At 52.4% G+C, this 16087-nt stretch overlaps 1 protein-coding gene across 8 annotated transcripts in view; it reads left to right on the plus strand.

Annotated features, from left to right (window-relative positions):
- The window catches only part of Numa1 (nuclear mitotic apparatus protein 1), an 81161-nt gene extending 65410 nt beyond the window's left edge, over positions 1-15751 (plus strand). For 5 of the 8 annotated variants that reach the window (XM_075971655.1, XM_075971657.1, XM_075971658.1 and 2 more), the window contains exons 12-25: positions 104-244; positions 1442-1564; positions 1650-4952; positions 5592-5633; positions 8636-8704; positions 10556-10894; positions 10996-11150; positions 12240-12486; positions 13072-13300; positions 13871-14007; positions 14352-14528; positions 14674-14781; positions 14878-15057; positions 15313-15751. In XM_075971655.1, coding sequence (XP_075827770.1) covers positions 104-244; positions 1442-1564; positions 1650-4952; positions 5592-5633; positions 8636-8704; positions 10556-10894; positions 10996-11150; positions 12240-12486; positions 13072-13300; positions 13871-14007; positions 14352-14528; positions 14674-14781; positions 14878-15057; positions 15313-15324 — 5262 coding nt within the window. In that variant the 3' untranslated portion in view covers positions 15325-15751. The remainder of the gene's footprint in view (positions 1-103; positions 245-1441; positions 1565-1649; positions 4953-5591; positions 5634-8635; positions 8705-10555; positions 10895-10995; positions 11151-12239; positions 12487-13071; positions 13301-13870; positions 14008-14351; positions 14529-14673; positions 14782-14877; positions 15058-15312) is intronic. The other 3 variants (XM_075971660.1, XM_075971662.1, XM_075971663.1) reach the window with 1 other exon arrangement.
- The last annotated feature ends 336 nt before the right edge of the window (positions 15752-16087 follow it).

Below are 16087 nucleotides of genomic sequence, written 5' to 3' on the forward strand. Positions count from 1 at the left end.
TGTGATTGGGTTGGGGGTGGGGGAAGGATCTTTAGGGGCCCCAGGGCCTGGGCTTCGAGTCACAGTTGGAGAGGGGTGCCAGCTTTCACTGTTCATGTCTCAGTTGCGAGAGTCTGCCAGCCACTTGCGTCAGCTGCAGGGTGCATATGACGACCTGATGGAGGAGCACAGCAAGGCTTCTCAGGAGTGGGCAGAGAAGCAGGCTCATCTGGAAAATGAGCTCAGCACAGCCCTCCAGGATAAGGTAACCCCTGGCCGGGGAGCTGGCCACAACTTTATACATAAAATTCATAACTTTGCTGAGTCCTGGAGTGATGAGTTGACTCGTCAAAGTTTAGCAGTGTGTTGTGATAGGTTGAGTATAGTATTACCTGTGAACTCTGTGAGGTGCAGAGTATGGGTTTTGGAAAAGTTAAACAATCTGTAAGGGAAATGATACCCTGCTAACTATTTGTGAGATGAAAGGGTGACTCGTTATGAATTCTGGTCCGGTATTCTTTGCTGAAATGCTTGATATCATGAGTGTATCAGAGATAGGTTTTCTCATTTTGGAATGTTTGCCTAGACATTATAAGTTACTTGTCCCTTAATCCAGAACCTAAATCACTCTAAAATAAGAGTGATTTGATTTAATTTTACAGCAGCCTAGCTCTGTAGCCCAAACTGTCTTTGGACTCAGTCTTCCCGTCTGGCTCCTGTGTGCCAGAGTTACAGGCTTCTCCCATAGTGCACTTACAAAATCCAGAACTTTTTCAGTATCTTATTGGAGCTCAGAAAGTTTTGGATTTGAGATTTCAGGCTAGGGATGCCCAATCCATGCTGCTGCTGCCTCTAAGAACCCAGTTCTGCCACTTGCTGATGGTGTAGCTCTCGGGCATAGCACTTAGAATCTGGGAAGCAGGAGCTTCTTTTATGACGGAGACAGTAACAGCTCCCTCCCAGACTGGTGGGTGGATTAGCAGTTGAGTGGCATATCCATCACGTTGCCTTGTGCCCACAATTGAGGGGAGGTCGATGTGGGCTGGGTCAGATGGTGCCCAGGCCATTCTTTAAGCATCTGGGTATATGTGAGTCAAGGCTTGCCTGAGGGAGGCTATGTAACGAGGAGACTGAACGTAAGCTTTGCATATTTTTGTCTTAATTCATCCATGGAATTAGGAGTAAAAAGTCAGGATCCCATAAAGTCCAGACCCATGGTTTCTTTTTTGTTGATGATATTTTTGAGACAGGGTCTTGGAGCCCAGGTTGGTCTTTCAATTCTTGTTCCTCATGTCTCAGTCTTTTGAGTTTTGGGGAGCCATCGTTCCCAGCTCAGACTCATGGTTTCTGAGAGATGTTCTCCTGAGCCAAGGCAAGGGGAGATTAGGTGAGGTGAGGGCTTGTGTGGTGGTCAGCTGACTACTCTGTCCTCTGTTCACATGGGTCTCTTGTTTACTCCCAGAAATACCTTGAGGAGAAGAATGAGATACTTCAGGGAAAGCTTTCCCAGCTGGAAGAACGAGCAGCTCAGCTGTGGGAGAGCCCAGCCCAGGAGAAGGGTGAGGTGCTGGGTGACGCCTTACAGGTAGGAATAGACAGAATCGGCCAGGCAATTTGATGGGTTTGGTTCTTGGTGTTCTCTTGATCCCCATTTGTCTCTATCCTAACAGCTGGAAACTCTGAAGCAAGAGACAGCCAAACTTGCTGCAGACAACACCCAGCTCCAAGCCCGCATAGAGACACTGGAGTGTGAACGAGGCCAACAGGAAGCCCAGCTGCTTGCTGAGCGGGGCCACTTTGAAGAAGAAAAGCAGCAACTGGCCAGCTTGATTGCAGACCTGCAGAGCTCCATCTCCAGCCTCAGCCAGGCCAAGGAGGAGCTGGAGCAGGCCTCCCAGGCTCAAGGGGCTCAGCTAACTGCCCAGGTGACCTCCCTGCAGCAACAGCAGGAACAAGAACTGACCAGCCTGAAAGAACAGGCGAAAAAGGAACAGTCTCAGATGGTACAGACCTTGCGAGAGCAGGAACAGGTCGCCCAGAGCCTCCGCCAGCAGGTGGAGCAGCTGAGCAGCAGCCTGAAGCTGAAGGAGCAGCAATTGCAGGAAGCAGCCAAGGAGCAGGAGGCAGCCAGGCGGGATCACGCCCAACAACTGGCCACTGTGGCCGAGGCTCAAGAGGCCTCTCTAAGGGAACGGGATGCAGCTCGCCAGCAGCTGGAAACATTGGAGAAGGAGAAAACTGCCAAGCTAGAGAGCCTGCAGCAGCAACTTGAAGCTGCCAATGAAGCTAGGGACAGTGCACAGACCTCAGCCACACAGGTCCAGCAAGAAAAGGCAGAGCTGAGTCAAAAGCTAGGAGAACTCCAGGCCTGCATAGAAGCTGCCCACCAGGAACAGCGTCAGGCCCACGCTCACGTGACAGAGCTGGAGGCCCAGCTGAAGGCTGAGCAGCAAAGAGTGACTGAGCGAGAAAAGGTGATCCAGGAGAAGGCCCAGCTCCAGGAGCAGTTCCAGGCCCTCGAGGAGACTTTGAAGATCACCAGGGGCAGCCTGGAAGAGCAGAAGTGCAGGGCTGCAGAGGCCCTGGAGAAGCAGCAGCGCTGCATTGCTGAGATGGAGGCAGAGTCCCGAAGCCTGAGGGAGCAGCGTGAGCAGGAACAGAAGGAGACAGAACAGGAGAAGGCCGAGCGAAAGGGGCTGGAGGCCAGGCTCCAGCAGCTGGAGGAGACTCATCAGGCAGAGATAGAAGCCTTGCGGCATGAGCTGGCAGAGGCCACAGCCTCCCAGCACAGAGCTGAGAGTGACAGCCAACAGCTCATCAGGGAGGTTGACGGCTGGCAGAAGCAGTTTGAAGCCAGACAGCAAGAGGAAGCAAAATACAGTGCCCTGTTCCAGGAACAACTGAGGGCTTTGAAGGGGGATGGTGAGAAGGCTGGCCAGGAGGCACAGGAGGAGGCCGTGGAGAGCCACAGCGAGGGCCAGCAGCAGAGTCATCTAGCCCAGCTTCATGCCAACCTGGCCAGAGTTCTCCAGCAGGTTCAGGAGAAAGAAGTCAGGGCCCAGAAGCTGGCAGATGATCTCTCAACTCTGCAGGAGAAGTTGGCTGCCACGAACAAGGAGGTGGCCTGCCTGAAGACCTTGTTGGTCAAGGCAGGTGAGCAGCAGGAAATGGCCTCACTTGAGTTACTCAAAGAGCCCCCGGGGGCCGGAAACAGAGAGCCTTACTGGCTAGAAGAACAGCAGGGGCGGCCATTCTCCAGGACACAAGCCACACTAAAGGCTCTGGAGCGTGAGGCTGAGCAGATGGGCAGGGAAGTGGAGAAGCTGAGGGCAGCACTGATGAAGAGTCAGGGGCAGCAGCAAGAGGAGCATGGGCAGCAGGAGAGGGAGGTAGCACGGCTGACCCAGGAGTGGGACCAGGCCCAGGCAGACCTGGCTCAGGAGAAGGCAGCCAAGGCAGAGATTGAGATGCGGCTGCAGAATACCCTCAATGAGCAGCGTGTGGAGTTCGCTGCCCTGCAAGAAGCCCTGGCCCATGCCCTGAAGGAAAAGGAAGACAAAGACCAGGAGCTTGCCAAGCTTCGTGGGCAAGAGGCAGCTCAAAGAACAGAGCTGAAGGAGCTTCAGCAGACTTTGGAACAACTGAAAGGGAGTACTGGGGGAGAAGACGCTTCTGGCCCAGGAACCCAGTTGGAGACAGCCGGGAAGACAGAGGTACCAGGCCCCACGTTAGAGGCACTTCGGGCAGAGGTCAGCAAGCTGGAGCAGCAGTGCCAGCAGCAGCAGCAGCAGGTCGAAGGCCTGACACACAGCCTGGAGTCTGAGCGCGCTTCCCGGGCTGAGCAGGACAAAGCCCTGGAGACACTGCAGGGCCAGTTACAGGAGACGGCTCGGGAGCTAGGGCACAGTCAAGCCGCCTCAGCTTCAGCTCAGAGAGAGTTGACAGCCCTCCGGGCCAAAGCCCAGGACCATAGCAAAGCCGAGGAAGAGTGGAAGGCCCAAGTGGCCCGTGGCCAGCAGGAGGCAGAGAGAAAAAGCAGTCTTATCAGCAGCTTAGAAGAAGAGGTGTCCATCCTGAACCGCCAAGTCCTAGAGAAAGAGGGGGAGAGCAAGGAGCTGAAGCGCCTGGTTGTCGCAGAATCAGAAAAGAGCCAGAAGCTAGAGGAGAGGCTGCGCCTGCTTCAGGTGGAAACAGCCAGCAGTAGTGCCAGAGCAGCGGAACGCAGCTCAGCTCTACGAGAGGAGGTCCAGAGCCTCCGGGAGGAGGGAGAGAAACAGCGCGTCATTTCAGAGAACTTGCGGCAAGAGCTAGCCTTACAGGCAGAGCGAGCGGAGGAGCTGGGCCAGGAGTTGAAGGCCTGGCAGGAGAAGTTCTTCCAAAAGGAGCAAGCGCTCTCTGCCCTGCAGCTGGAGCACACTAACACACAGGCCCTTGTAAGCGAGCTGCTTCCTGCCAAGCACCTTTGTCAGCAGCTGCAAGCGGAGCAGGCAGCTGCCGAGAAGCGCCATCGGGAGGAGATAGAGCAGAGCAAACAGGCAGCTGGTGGGCTTCGGGCAGAGCTAATACGGGCACAAAGGGAGCTCGGAGAGCTAGGGCCTTTGCGGCAGAAGGTGGTTGAGCAGGAGCGAACAACCCAGCAGCTGCGGGCAGAGAAGGCCAGCTATGCAGAACAGCTGAGCGTGCTGAAGAAGGCTCATGGCCTGTTGGCAGAGGAGAACCGGGGGCTGGGAGAGCGGGCCAACCTTGGCCGGCAGTTTCTGGAAGTGGAGCTAGATCAAGCCCGGGAGAGGTATGTCCAGGAGCTGGCAGCTGTGCGTACTGATGCTGAGACCCATCTGGCTGAAGTGCGGCAAGAAGCACAGAGTACTACCCGGGAACTGGAGGCCATGACTGCCAAGTACGAAGGTGCCAAGGTGAAGGTCCTAGAGGAAAGGCAGAGATTCCAAGAAGAGAGGCAGAAACTCACTGCCCAGGTAAGGTGTCGTGCAGTGTCCTCTGTGTGCTGTACCCCCCCCCCCCCACCTCTGGACTGCAGTAGCAGGGAAGGGCAGTGACAGACAGACTGCAAAGTCTGTCCTACAGAGAATGTTCGTGCTGGCCTGTGCTGGTGTGCACCTGTCAGCTGGAGGACTGAATTTGAGGCCACTTTGGGTTACATAGTCAGACCCTGTTTGAACTCCCACAGCCCCCCCTCCCCCAAATACGGAAAATATCTATGGCCTCCTTTTCCTTGAAAGCTGATTCTGAAGAGTCAAGTTGAAGCAGGCAAACTGACTGTTTGGTGTTTTAAAACAGGGTCTGATGTAACCCGGCTAGTCTCAATTCACAACATAGTTGAGCGCTTGATCTTCCTGCCTTCTCCTCCCTAGTGTTGTGAAAACCTAGCTCCAACTGGCTTCTCTCCCTCCCTCCCTCCCTCCCTCCCTCCCTCCCTCCCTCCCTCCTTCCCTCCATTCCTCTCCTTCTTCCCTCCCTCCTTCCCTCCCTCCCCCCTCCCCTTTCTCTCTCTCTTCCTCTCTCTGTATAGTCTCTGAGAAAAGTATCAGAGCCCATTGAGGTCAGTCTGGCAGTGGCCCCATCTCACTGTCTCCATTGCTTCTCCCCATGCACAGGTGGAGCAGCTAGAGGTATTTCAGAGAGAGCAGACTAAGCAGGTAATGCCTGGGGTTCTCGATAGATGCTGGCTGCTTAAGCGGTGACCAGTCTTGGTGCATGGCCCCGGCTGCAGCTTGCTCCGCCAGCTCCTGTTGTGAACTGTTTGTGAAAGGGGCGGGGCCAAGCCATGGAGTCCAGGCCCAGGCTGCCCAGGAGGACAGTGTTACAGGTCCTCTCTTGGGCCTCATCCTACCCAGCCAGGTCGGCCTCTTCCCTTCTGCACTTTCTTTCACCTGCCAGAGACAAGGGGTAGCAGAGCTTCATCTTTTCCAGGCCTGCACTGGTGACAGAGTCAATTCTTGTGATTCCAAAAACTCCCAAAGTCCTGTTTTGAGTTAAGGATTCTGAGCCAAGAGGAAGAAGAGGTTTCTATGCCTTGTTTAGATTATTGTCCTTCTTCCCCACAGAGTGTGAATTTTCCCAGGGTGTGAAGGTGATGTATGAAGTGGCCCTTGGAAGCAAGGGAACGCGATGAGCTTAGAATACTCACCCAGTATTCTCTGGTGCCTCGTCCCAGAGCCTCACTCACATAGAGCTTTCTGGAACAGGAAACTAAAATTGAAAGGAGAAGGGGTCTTCCCTAGGTGAGCCATGTGCTCTGTCTGCTCTCTTCCCTTGTTAGTAGGCTGGAGAGCTGTATTTAGTGAGAACACTTCCTCCACTCCCCATCCCAGTCACTACAGACATTCTAAGGAAATGGGACAATCAAACTGGAAAGCAAGCAGTTTGCAATGGAGGCTTTTGCTTCTTCCTCTGCTGCCTGTTCATGCCTAAGCTCTCAGAATGCCTGGAGGAAGCAGGGGTGCTTGTGGCTGTTACGATCCCTCTTTATCTCCTTACCCCCGTTGCTCTTCCTCTTTGTGATAGTTGGGAGCTGGGGTGTGTGTGCTGCCCTTGTTCTTGTCTTCCAGCATTCTATTCTCCCCCTGCTAACCACAGCCACCATGCTGCTAGCATCTAACAGCCCTTGGAGATTGGAAAGAGGTCTGGGAACTTGCTTTGGCAAATTTTTGGGAGGAAGGAGGAATGGGTGGACTTTGACAGTGTTTGTCAGAGCACCACAGTAGGTGTCCTGGTTTTTCTGTTTATTTTTATCCTATGTGTATGAATGTTTGTGTGTGTGTGTGTGTGTGTTATGTGCATGCTTGGTGCCTACAGGGACCAGAAGAAGGTGTCATCTCCTGGAACTGGAGATGGTTATGAGCTGGCATGTGGCAACTTGGAAACCAAACCTGGGTCTGCTGCATGAACTGAAACTGCTCGTAGCTCCTTAGTCATCATTTCTCTCACCCCTAAGTGCTGTGTTCTTGCCACCAATCTTTCTAGGTCAGGCTCGGGGAATAGCACACGGTAGGGATGTGGAAAGATAGGGACTCTGAAGAGATAGAATGGGTTTAGGCAGGTGGCCCTGGCAACACCTGTTTGGGGCACCTCAGTCTCTGACAGCCTTTGGGCAGCAGGCGGTTAACTTGTAGAAGTCGCAAAGAGGGCCTGAGGATAATGATCTGGGGAGATCCATGGGTTAGTCTTGACATCTGGTGTTTTAGTCAGGGGTTTCTAGAGGGAAAGAACTGACAGAATGAGTTTGTATCAAAAGGAGATTAAAGAGTAGTTACAGACTGTGCCTAGCTAGTTCAGCAGTGGCTGTTCCCTCGTGGAAGGGCAAAGAATTTGGTAGTTATTCAGTTCATCAGGCTGGATGTTTCAGCTGGTCTTTGACCTGTACTGGAGTCCCTAAGAAGTAGGTTGTTACAACAAAGGAGTGTCTTGGCAGCAGGACAGATGAACTTGCCTGCAGGATTGATAATGAGTTGCTGCTGGACACATCTTACTTTATTACTTGGTGGGTGAGATAATAACCCAACTCATGATGCACAACTCAAGTCCTATGCTCAGTTTCCACTGAGGTCCAATAGCAGACCAAGAGCTATCTCAAAGGGAGAGTACTTGTCTGCAATATCCCAGAGGTCAGTGAATCCTCAGTGATTCCCATATGTTCAGGCAGCATCCCTGTCTGCCACTGACACCGTGAGTGCTGCTGGCTCTACTGGATCATATGGTCCTGGGCCTGTTGAAGAGACTTCTCCTGTTCCAGGCCCCACTCGAAGCTAGCAGCTTTCCAAGTCACTGGTGTTTGGGCAGGAGTGATGCACCCAAGGGAGCAATGTGCTGGGCTCACCAAATGTTTTTGTTGCTGTCTTGATGGTGGGAGGGGCCAGGTGCAATAACTTATTCTTTACCATAAAAGGACTATCCCTGCATGGCCCACCACTGGACTCTAAGAATTTCACTGCAGTATAAGGCCCTTAAATTTTGGTTGGATTTATTCCCCATCCTCTGATGCCCATATGAGTTACCAATAAGTCCAAAATAGTTGCTAATCCCTCCTCACTTAGTCCAATCAGCATGTCACTAGAGTGGACCAGGGTGATGTTTTATGGAAGAGACAGATGATCAAGATCCCTTCTGAGGGCCGGGCGGTGGTGGCGCACGCCTTTAATCCCAGCACTCGGGAGGCAGAGGCAGGCGGATCTCTGTGAGTTCGAGACCAGCCTGGTCTACAGAGCTAGTTCCAGGACAGGCTCCAAAACCACAGAGAAACCCTGTCTCGAAAAACCAAAAAAAAAAAAAAAAAAAAAAAAAAAAAAAGATCCCTTCTGAGTTATGACCCGGGGCTGGAGAAAGATTCTGCCCTTGAGGTAAAGCTGTAAAGGTGCTGCTGGCCTCGCCAACTAAACCCTTAGACTGGTCGTGCACATCTATAACCAGAGTGAGGGCGAGAAGGCAAGAGCAAAAGCTTCCTTCTATGTCTTTTTATGGGGGCTGCGACCATAAAGCGTGGCCCAGATTTAGGGTGGGTTTTCCCACCTTTGATGATCAAATCTCTCATATATGTTGTGCCCAGCTGCTTGCGTTTTGGTTGATGCAGATGTGGCCGAGTACCAAGATAGCAATTACAGTCAGGGAGTTCAGTCCTGTCTGTTCTCTTTTCTCCTCTCAGGTGGAAGAACTGAGTAAGAAGTTGGCAGAGTATGATCAAACCCACAAGGCGCAGCAACAGAAGCTCCAGGTGGGACAGGGTGGTAGAAGAGCATCTTCCCTAAGCTCTTGGGCTATGGTGGTGTGGAGCCAGAGCAGAAGCACCCTGGGGATTGCCCAGGAAGCCATCCTGAATCTCAGAAACCTTGCCTTTGCCTTCTGGGAACTCTCACAGAAAAGCCTTCTCTCCATTAGAGCCCCATATGCTTTTCTATTAGATTAAAAAGAAATCATGCTTGGGTTACATAGTGAGCCTTGCTTTTGTGATTTGGTACTTTGGTTACCCTAGCCGCTTTTTCCCAGTCAGTAGGTATGTGGCTAACGACTACCAGACAGCGAGACTAGAAGAAATTCCACTGTCTCAGAAAGTCCTTAGTAGTTTGGCTTCAAGGACTGAGTATGTCAACAATACTCATTCTCTCATTTTTTTGTACCCCCGCCCTGCCTTTTTTTTTGTTGGTTTTTGAAGACAGGGTTTCTCTGTCCTGGAACTCACTCTGTAGACCAGGCTAGCCTTGAACTCACAGAGATCCTCCTGAGTGAACAGTACTCATTCTTATAATGCATTTCTGTTCTTCATTTTAAATTTTTTGGAGTTGGGGGAGAGACAGGGTCTTATGCAGTCCATAGTAGTGGGATTACTAGGTTTGTGCCATAATGGCCACAGCAATTATACTATTAGTGCTTTTAATTGTGTTACCTTATTTGTTCTAGTGTTTGCTTTTCGTAGCTCTAAGCAGACAAAGGACTGGGCGGGCACCAGTGCCTTTGGGACTTGTATGGTACATGGTGGGTCCCAGGATGAGGTGTTCTGAGTTTCATTTTTCCTGTTTAGCTTCTGTGCCCACAATTTGTCATGAACAATAAGCAGGCATGCTGTGTTGCTTTGTCGGGGTTGTTAGGAGCTAACAGGTACAGAGGCATGGGTGGGAATATGCTCCCCCTAGTACCTATAGCAAATCAAGCTGCTGTTGCAGGTAACAGAGTCAGCTGTGCCCACAGGAGGCAGTGCTGGTAATCATAATGAGCCCTCACAGGATTTGGACTAGGGAGTTCAGTCTGACCTTGATCAGTTTACCTAAATCTCTGAACTCTTCATCTCTAAGACAAGGAAAAAAGTTATTCTTCAGAGTGGTTTGGAGAAGCAAGTTCCTGTCATTGATGTGCACATGCAGTTGTCTCTCAGTGTGCTCTACACCAGGGTGCTTCTAGTAAGGAAACCGCTTGTTTGTTTCCTGGCTGCCCAGGCTCCCAAAATAACCACACAGAAACTGTATTAATTAAATCACTGCTTGGCCCATTACTTAAGTGTATTGCTAACTAGCTCTTACATCTAGAATTACCCCATCTCAATTATTATATTTTACCATGAGGCTCGTGGCCTACCAGCAAGGTTTCAGCATATCTGTCTCTGTTGGCGGAACCATGGCTTCTCCTTGACTCCGCCTCCTTTCTCCCAGCATTCAGTTTAGTTTTCCCCACTTAGCTTTACTCTACCCTATCACAGGCCTAAGACATTTTCTTTATTAACCAATGGTATTCACAGCATACAGAGGGGACTCCCTCGTCAGATGTTTTCTGGAGACCATTTTCTGTTCCATTGGGAGAAAGTGTACATGGTCAGGGAGTGAGATACTTGGTTCCTGGCCTCATAGATGGCAGGCAGACCTGGGAGAAGTATTAAAGCCAGCTGGTTGTCAGCAAAGTGTCCACAGGAGGGCCTGGGAGGGAGAATGTAATTGTTTTGTAGGAATGTGTTTGCTGGGCTGAGGGATCCTAGGTGTCCTGAGACAATATATTCATGAAGGACCTGAGATGCCTGTGGAGACTGCGTGCATGTGGATGGAGTAACCAGAGCCACCTTTCTTGATTGACTTCTCAGGCTTTCCAGGCTCAGGGAGGTGAGAGCCAGCAGGAGGTCCAGCGCCTCCAGACCCAGCTAAACGAGCTACAGGCCCAGCTGAGCCAGAAGGAGCAGGCGGCTGAGCATTACAAGCTACAGATGGAGAAAGCCAAGATCCATTATGATGCCAAGAAGCAGCAGAACCAAGAGCTGCAGGAGCAGGTTCGAGACCTGGAGAAGCTGCAGAAGGAGAACAAGGAGCTTCGGACTGAAGCGGAACGTCTGGGCCGCGAACTGCAGCAGGCAGGGCTGAAGACCGAAGAGGCTGAACAGGCCTGCCGCCACCTTAGTGCCCAGGTGCGCAGCCTGGAGGCGCAGGTAATCACCTATTTTAACAGAGACGCCTCACCCTGAACTGCTGGAATCCACGCCCTCCTCTCCAAGGCCAACCCTACCCTAGGTTTCTCTTTATTTCTCAGGTTGCCCATGCAGACCAGCAGCTTCGAGACTTGGGCAAATTCCAGGTGGCAACTGATGCTTTAAAGAGCCGTGAGCCTCAGAAACCCCAGCTGGACTTAAGTATCGACAGCCTGGATCTGAGCTTGGAGGAGGGGACCCCGTGCAGTGTTGCTAGGTCAGGAGACATGCCTCTCTAGCCTGTGCCTGCTCACTAAGTATGTGCTGGCCTGGTGTGATGACAGGTGCCTGCTTAGGGGACAAGAGAAGTGAAAAGGAAGTGGGGCAGCTAGGAAAGCCTTGGAAAAGGCTCTTTCATGAGCTTAGATAGATTGCACAGATGTGGAGGGGTGGAGGAGCAGCCTGTATTGTGAGGCCAAGTCGGCCTGAAAGCCCAGAGCCTGGCTGGATTTGATCCTAAAGACCAGTGGACCTCAGAAGTGCTGAAATTGAGGACTGCAAGGTTGGCTTTGTATCTAGTTTCCTGATCGCATAGAAGACAAGGTTGGAAGTACAGCTGCTGCTCTGTCAAATGTTAGCACTGCACTAACTGCATGCTGGGGTGCTGACTACTTTATTCCCCCCACTCCAGCAAGCATCTTAGGTAGGCTGTATTCACCCATCATGTCTCCTTAGCCGGACTGGGGTGTAGAGGGGCAGTCACTGGCCTAAGCTTCCACACTGATGGAGCTCAGGCTAAACCTGGCAGCTTGGCTGAGTCCTTGCTTGTCACCACTCTGCAGCATCTCCCAGTCTAAGTGTAGGTGAGATGAGCTCAGGCTGACGGGGGAAGGGAGTATCTGTGGAGAGGTATGCAGCTGGGAGAGCTTCTTAGAATGTCGACTTTGATTGAGGGTAGAAGAAGAGGTCAAACTATACCCACATTCATGGCTGGGGACCTGTGAAGCTATCACTACTCACTAAACTGGGAGATATATGAGAAAGAACATGTAGAGAGAGGGTTTAGAGTGAAAATTGTGGAACAGTTGTGGCATCTGGTGGAGGTCTAGGCTCATGGCTGGCCTGGAGAGCAGGGCTTGGGCTAAAGTGGAGATCTGAGAGCTGCCAGTATGAAAGGGTTAGAAGCAGCCAAGAGTGGACTAAGAAGGCTCAGTCAAGGTTCCTTTTTAGTATCTTGGAAATATCAGTGAGAGTATGCTTACCACATTTACATGTCAGTGTAAGAAACAGTCACTTTGGGGCTAGTGGACAGACAGACTGCCTTCCAGCCCAGGAGCTGCATCTCAGGAGATTGCTTTCTCTACAGCAAGCTGCCCCGTACCCAGCCAGATGGCACCAGTGTCCCTGGAGAGCCAGCTTCACCCATCTCCCAGCGACTGCCCCCCAAGGTGGAATCCCTGGAGAGTCTCTACTTCACCCCCATTCCAGCTCGGGGCCAGGCCCCCTTAGAGAGCAGCCTGGACTCCCTGGGAGATGCGTTCCCCGACTCTGGCCGTAAGACCCGCTCTGCTCGCCGGCGCACCACACAAATCATCAACATTACCATGACCAAGGTTAGGCTCCTGGGCCTGGGGCTCAGTCAGGAACACACAGGGTGACTTACTGAGGAGAGGAGCAGAATAGAGAAACTAGCAGGCAACCCTGAGCTTCTGGCGCCCCCATGCAGTCAGGATGGAGCTTGGTATGGACTGCTACTTCTAGACCTGGGTTTGTTGTTTTTGTTTGTTGTATCACAGTGACTGGAGAATAGATGCCTTCTACTGAGAATTGGGGAGTGTTGATGATGTTCAGACCCCGGGAACCTTGGATGCAGTGACGGCAGAGGCTGTGGGCTGAGACCAGCTCGCTTCCTCAGGAGATAGGGGGCTGCCTCTTAGCCTAGCTACTGCTACCTGTCTCCTTACTTCTTACCTCTGACATAGGCTGATAATGATAATGCCTCCTTCAAAGTATTATGGGTAGAAGGGTCTTGACAACCTCAGCATCTTGCAAGAGCTTCTGGCCGTGTGGCCTGCTTCCACGCTTGCTGTCCAAAGAGCCCTTTAAAGCAGTGTGGAAACAACAGCTGTATTGTGGCATCTGAGAGCTTTGGGACAGAGGTGGGGCTATAGTGTTACTGCAATGATTCGTCCTTCCAGAAACTGGATGTGGAAGAGCCAGACAGCGCCAACTCATCCTTCTACAGCACGCAGTCTGCCCCTGCCCCCCAGGCCAGCTTGCGAGCCACCTCCTCCACCCAGTCTCTGGCCCGTTTGGGGTCTCCTGACGATGGCAACTCGGCTCTGCTCAGCCTGCCTGGTTACCGGCCTACCACTCGAAGCTCTGCCCGTCGCTCCCAGGCCAGGATGTCCAGTGGGGCCCCCCAAGGTGAGGAGACTGCAGAATTTACCACAACCCCAAACAAGACTGGGAGCGGATCTTGGCATAGGGAAGAGCGCGATTTCAAAAGCTCAAGGCAGGCCTTCCTGTACCAGAACTTCTGGCCCTCACTTGCCCCTGCCACCTCAGGCCTTCCCTGTCCTAGGACTGCAAAGGAGCTGTTGGGACCAGGGATGTTCACTGATCGCTTCCGGTTCCCAGTGTGAGAGATAACCGGCACTCTAGGGGTTCTTTAGGCTACTTTCTGCGAGACCGCAAGCTTTGGGAAGGTCAGGCTGTCGAAATTTCTTAAAAGTTGCCCTTTAGGTCATTGGCTATCAATTCATGACCCTCAGTTAGCCTTGACAGGTAAATAAGGTGCTGCAGCCTCTGTTCATGCACTCTCTGAGACAAATGGTCTGATGGCGGTGCCCCTTTTCATCTGTCAGTGACAGAACAGGACTGTGTATCCAGCTTGAAGCTCCTCAAGGTGGGAGGGAACGGGGTCCAAAAGGTCTGGCCAGGTTGGTAGACAGTGTGCAGCCGCAGCTGTGTGCCCTAATGTCCTGTCCGTCATAGGGAGGAGCAGCTTCTACATGGGGACTTGTCAGGATGAGCCTGAGCAGTTGGACGACTGGAACCGCATCGCAGAGCTGCAGCAGCGCAACCGAGTGTGCCCCCCGCACCTGAAGACCTGCTATCCTCTGGAGTCTAGGGTGAGATGCAGGGTCACCTCAGGTGTGCCCCCCGCACCTGAAGACCTGCTATCCTCTGGAGTCTAGGGTGAGATGCAGGGTCACCTCAAGCCTCCCACACTGACTGAGTGGCTAGCCCGGATATGTATGCTGGGTCTTTGGCCTATTGGAAATGTCTCTCATGTTTCTACATGGAACAGATGGCAGCAGTCACCCAGGAGTGAAGTCAGATTGAGACTGCTTGAGACTACTAGCTATTCCTCATAGGTAGATGAGATTCCTCATAGGTAGATCCAGCTCTTCAGTGTTGTGTGCCCTGCTTCAGACAGCTGGGACACATGGTTGCTTCCTCATGTTCCATGCAGCCTTCCACAAACCTGGCCACCATCACTGATGAGGAGATGAAAACCGGAGACCCCCAGGAAACCTTACGCCGAGCCAGCATGCAGACAACCCAGATCGCTGAGGGTCTTGGAATTACCACCCGGCAGCAGCGCAAACGGGTCTCCTTAGAGACCCACCAGGGCCCCGGCACTCCTGAGGTAAGTGACACACGAGCATCTGTGATCTGTTCTCACCATGTCTTACGTAGTAAATGCGAGGGACATCTCCTTGCAATGGGACTGCTGGAACGGCCTCTGTCAGGAGATGAGGAAGGTGATTGTCTCATTGTCTTCTGCCTCACAGTCCAAGAAAGCGACCAGCTGCTTCCCACGGCCCCTGACTCCCAGGGACCGGCATGAAGGACGTAAGCAGAGCACTGTTGAAGCCCAGAAGAAAGCAGCTCCAGTCCAGGTTAGGCTGGGACTGAAGGGGAGGAAGGAAGGAAGGCCAAATGAAGCCTTGCTGGCAGAGCCCCAAAGTAGCCGGTTGACAAACCGTTCCCCACAGGTGGACCGGCGCCAGTCAATGGCCTTCAGCATCCTTAACACACCCAAGAGGCTGGGAAATAGTCTTCTACGGCGAGGAGCTTCCAAGAAGACCCCAGCGAAGGTGTCTCCCAGTACTCGCAGTGGAACCCGCCGCTCTCCCCGCATTGCCAGCACCGCTACCCCTCGTGCCAAGGGCAAGGTAACAGTGAAAGGAGACCACCCTAGACTGCGTACGCTTCAGGGCAGCATCCAGGACAGGGCCAGGCTAGACCAGTGGAGGGGCTGAGGGGCACAAGAAGAGGTACTTTCATAATTGAGGGCACCACTTAGGCATAGTTGGCAACTAATAACTTAAAGATGGGCGTTTATGGGGCACAAAGGGAGGGGTTTTCTGAGCTAATAGAGGCTGGCAACACGAGACAATCTGGCCAAGTGACTGTATCTCTTTTTTCAGGCAAAGCATTAAAGAGTCAACACCAGTGCGTGGCCCTACCTGGTCCTTTTCCTTCTACTGTCCCTCTCAGTGCCTTCTCTCAGCTCCCGGGCCGATGGCGGCCAGCCCCCCAGACACAGTGATGCTTGCCTGTACCCTTGCCTGGTACCTGGTTCTTTGCTCTTGAACCCTAGGATCGGGCTTGACCTGGTAGGAGCCTCTGCTCTTCCTGCTCCCGTCTACACAAGGACACACCTACCTGGATGCTCTTTTCCAGGACAGGTGGGTCCTGGGTCTCAGGGGTGGGATGGGGGCAGCCTTCCTTGGTAGCTCATACTTCACCTTCCCCAGACTTGCACTGGGGTGGGAGATATGGAACTATGGGAAGGCTTTTAAGGGCCAGGGATGGGTCTTTTTTAAATGTTATTAATTGTAAATAAAGTCTATTTTTCTCCCTTGAGTGCTGCGCTCTCTGTGTGGGTATGGGGGAAGGAGGGAACTGACCGCTCTCTGGAGCTTTCTTATCTGGCTTCCTGGGACCTTTCCACGTTCCATTTCTGGTCCCTGTTCCTAACTAATACTATGGGTTGTTTTCTATGTCAAGGGTTTGTGTTATCTATCTTGAATTTCTACTTGGCATGAGAGTCAGCGTCCCCTGCCCCTTCCTGAGACAGGCAGCATTCCTGTGGACAGTACTAGGGCCTAAAATACATCAGATTGAGATGTCGCTAAATGAGAACTCATTGTGGGCCCTGCTGAGATTAGCTACAGTTGTGATCTGAAGCAGCCATTGTCC

This window comes from Microtus pennsylvanicus, chromosome 5, assembly GCF_037038515.1.
Source record: "Microtus pennsylvanicus isolate mMicPen1 chromosome 5, mMicPen1.hap1, whole genome shotgun sequence".
Taxonomy (NCBI): domain Eukaryota; kingdom Metazoa; phylum Chordata; class Mammalia; order Rodentia; family Cricetidae; genus Microtus; species Microtus pennsylvanicus.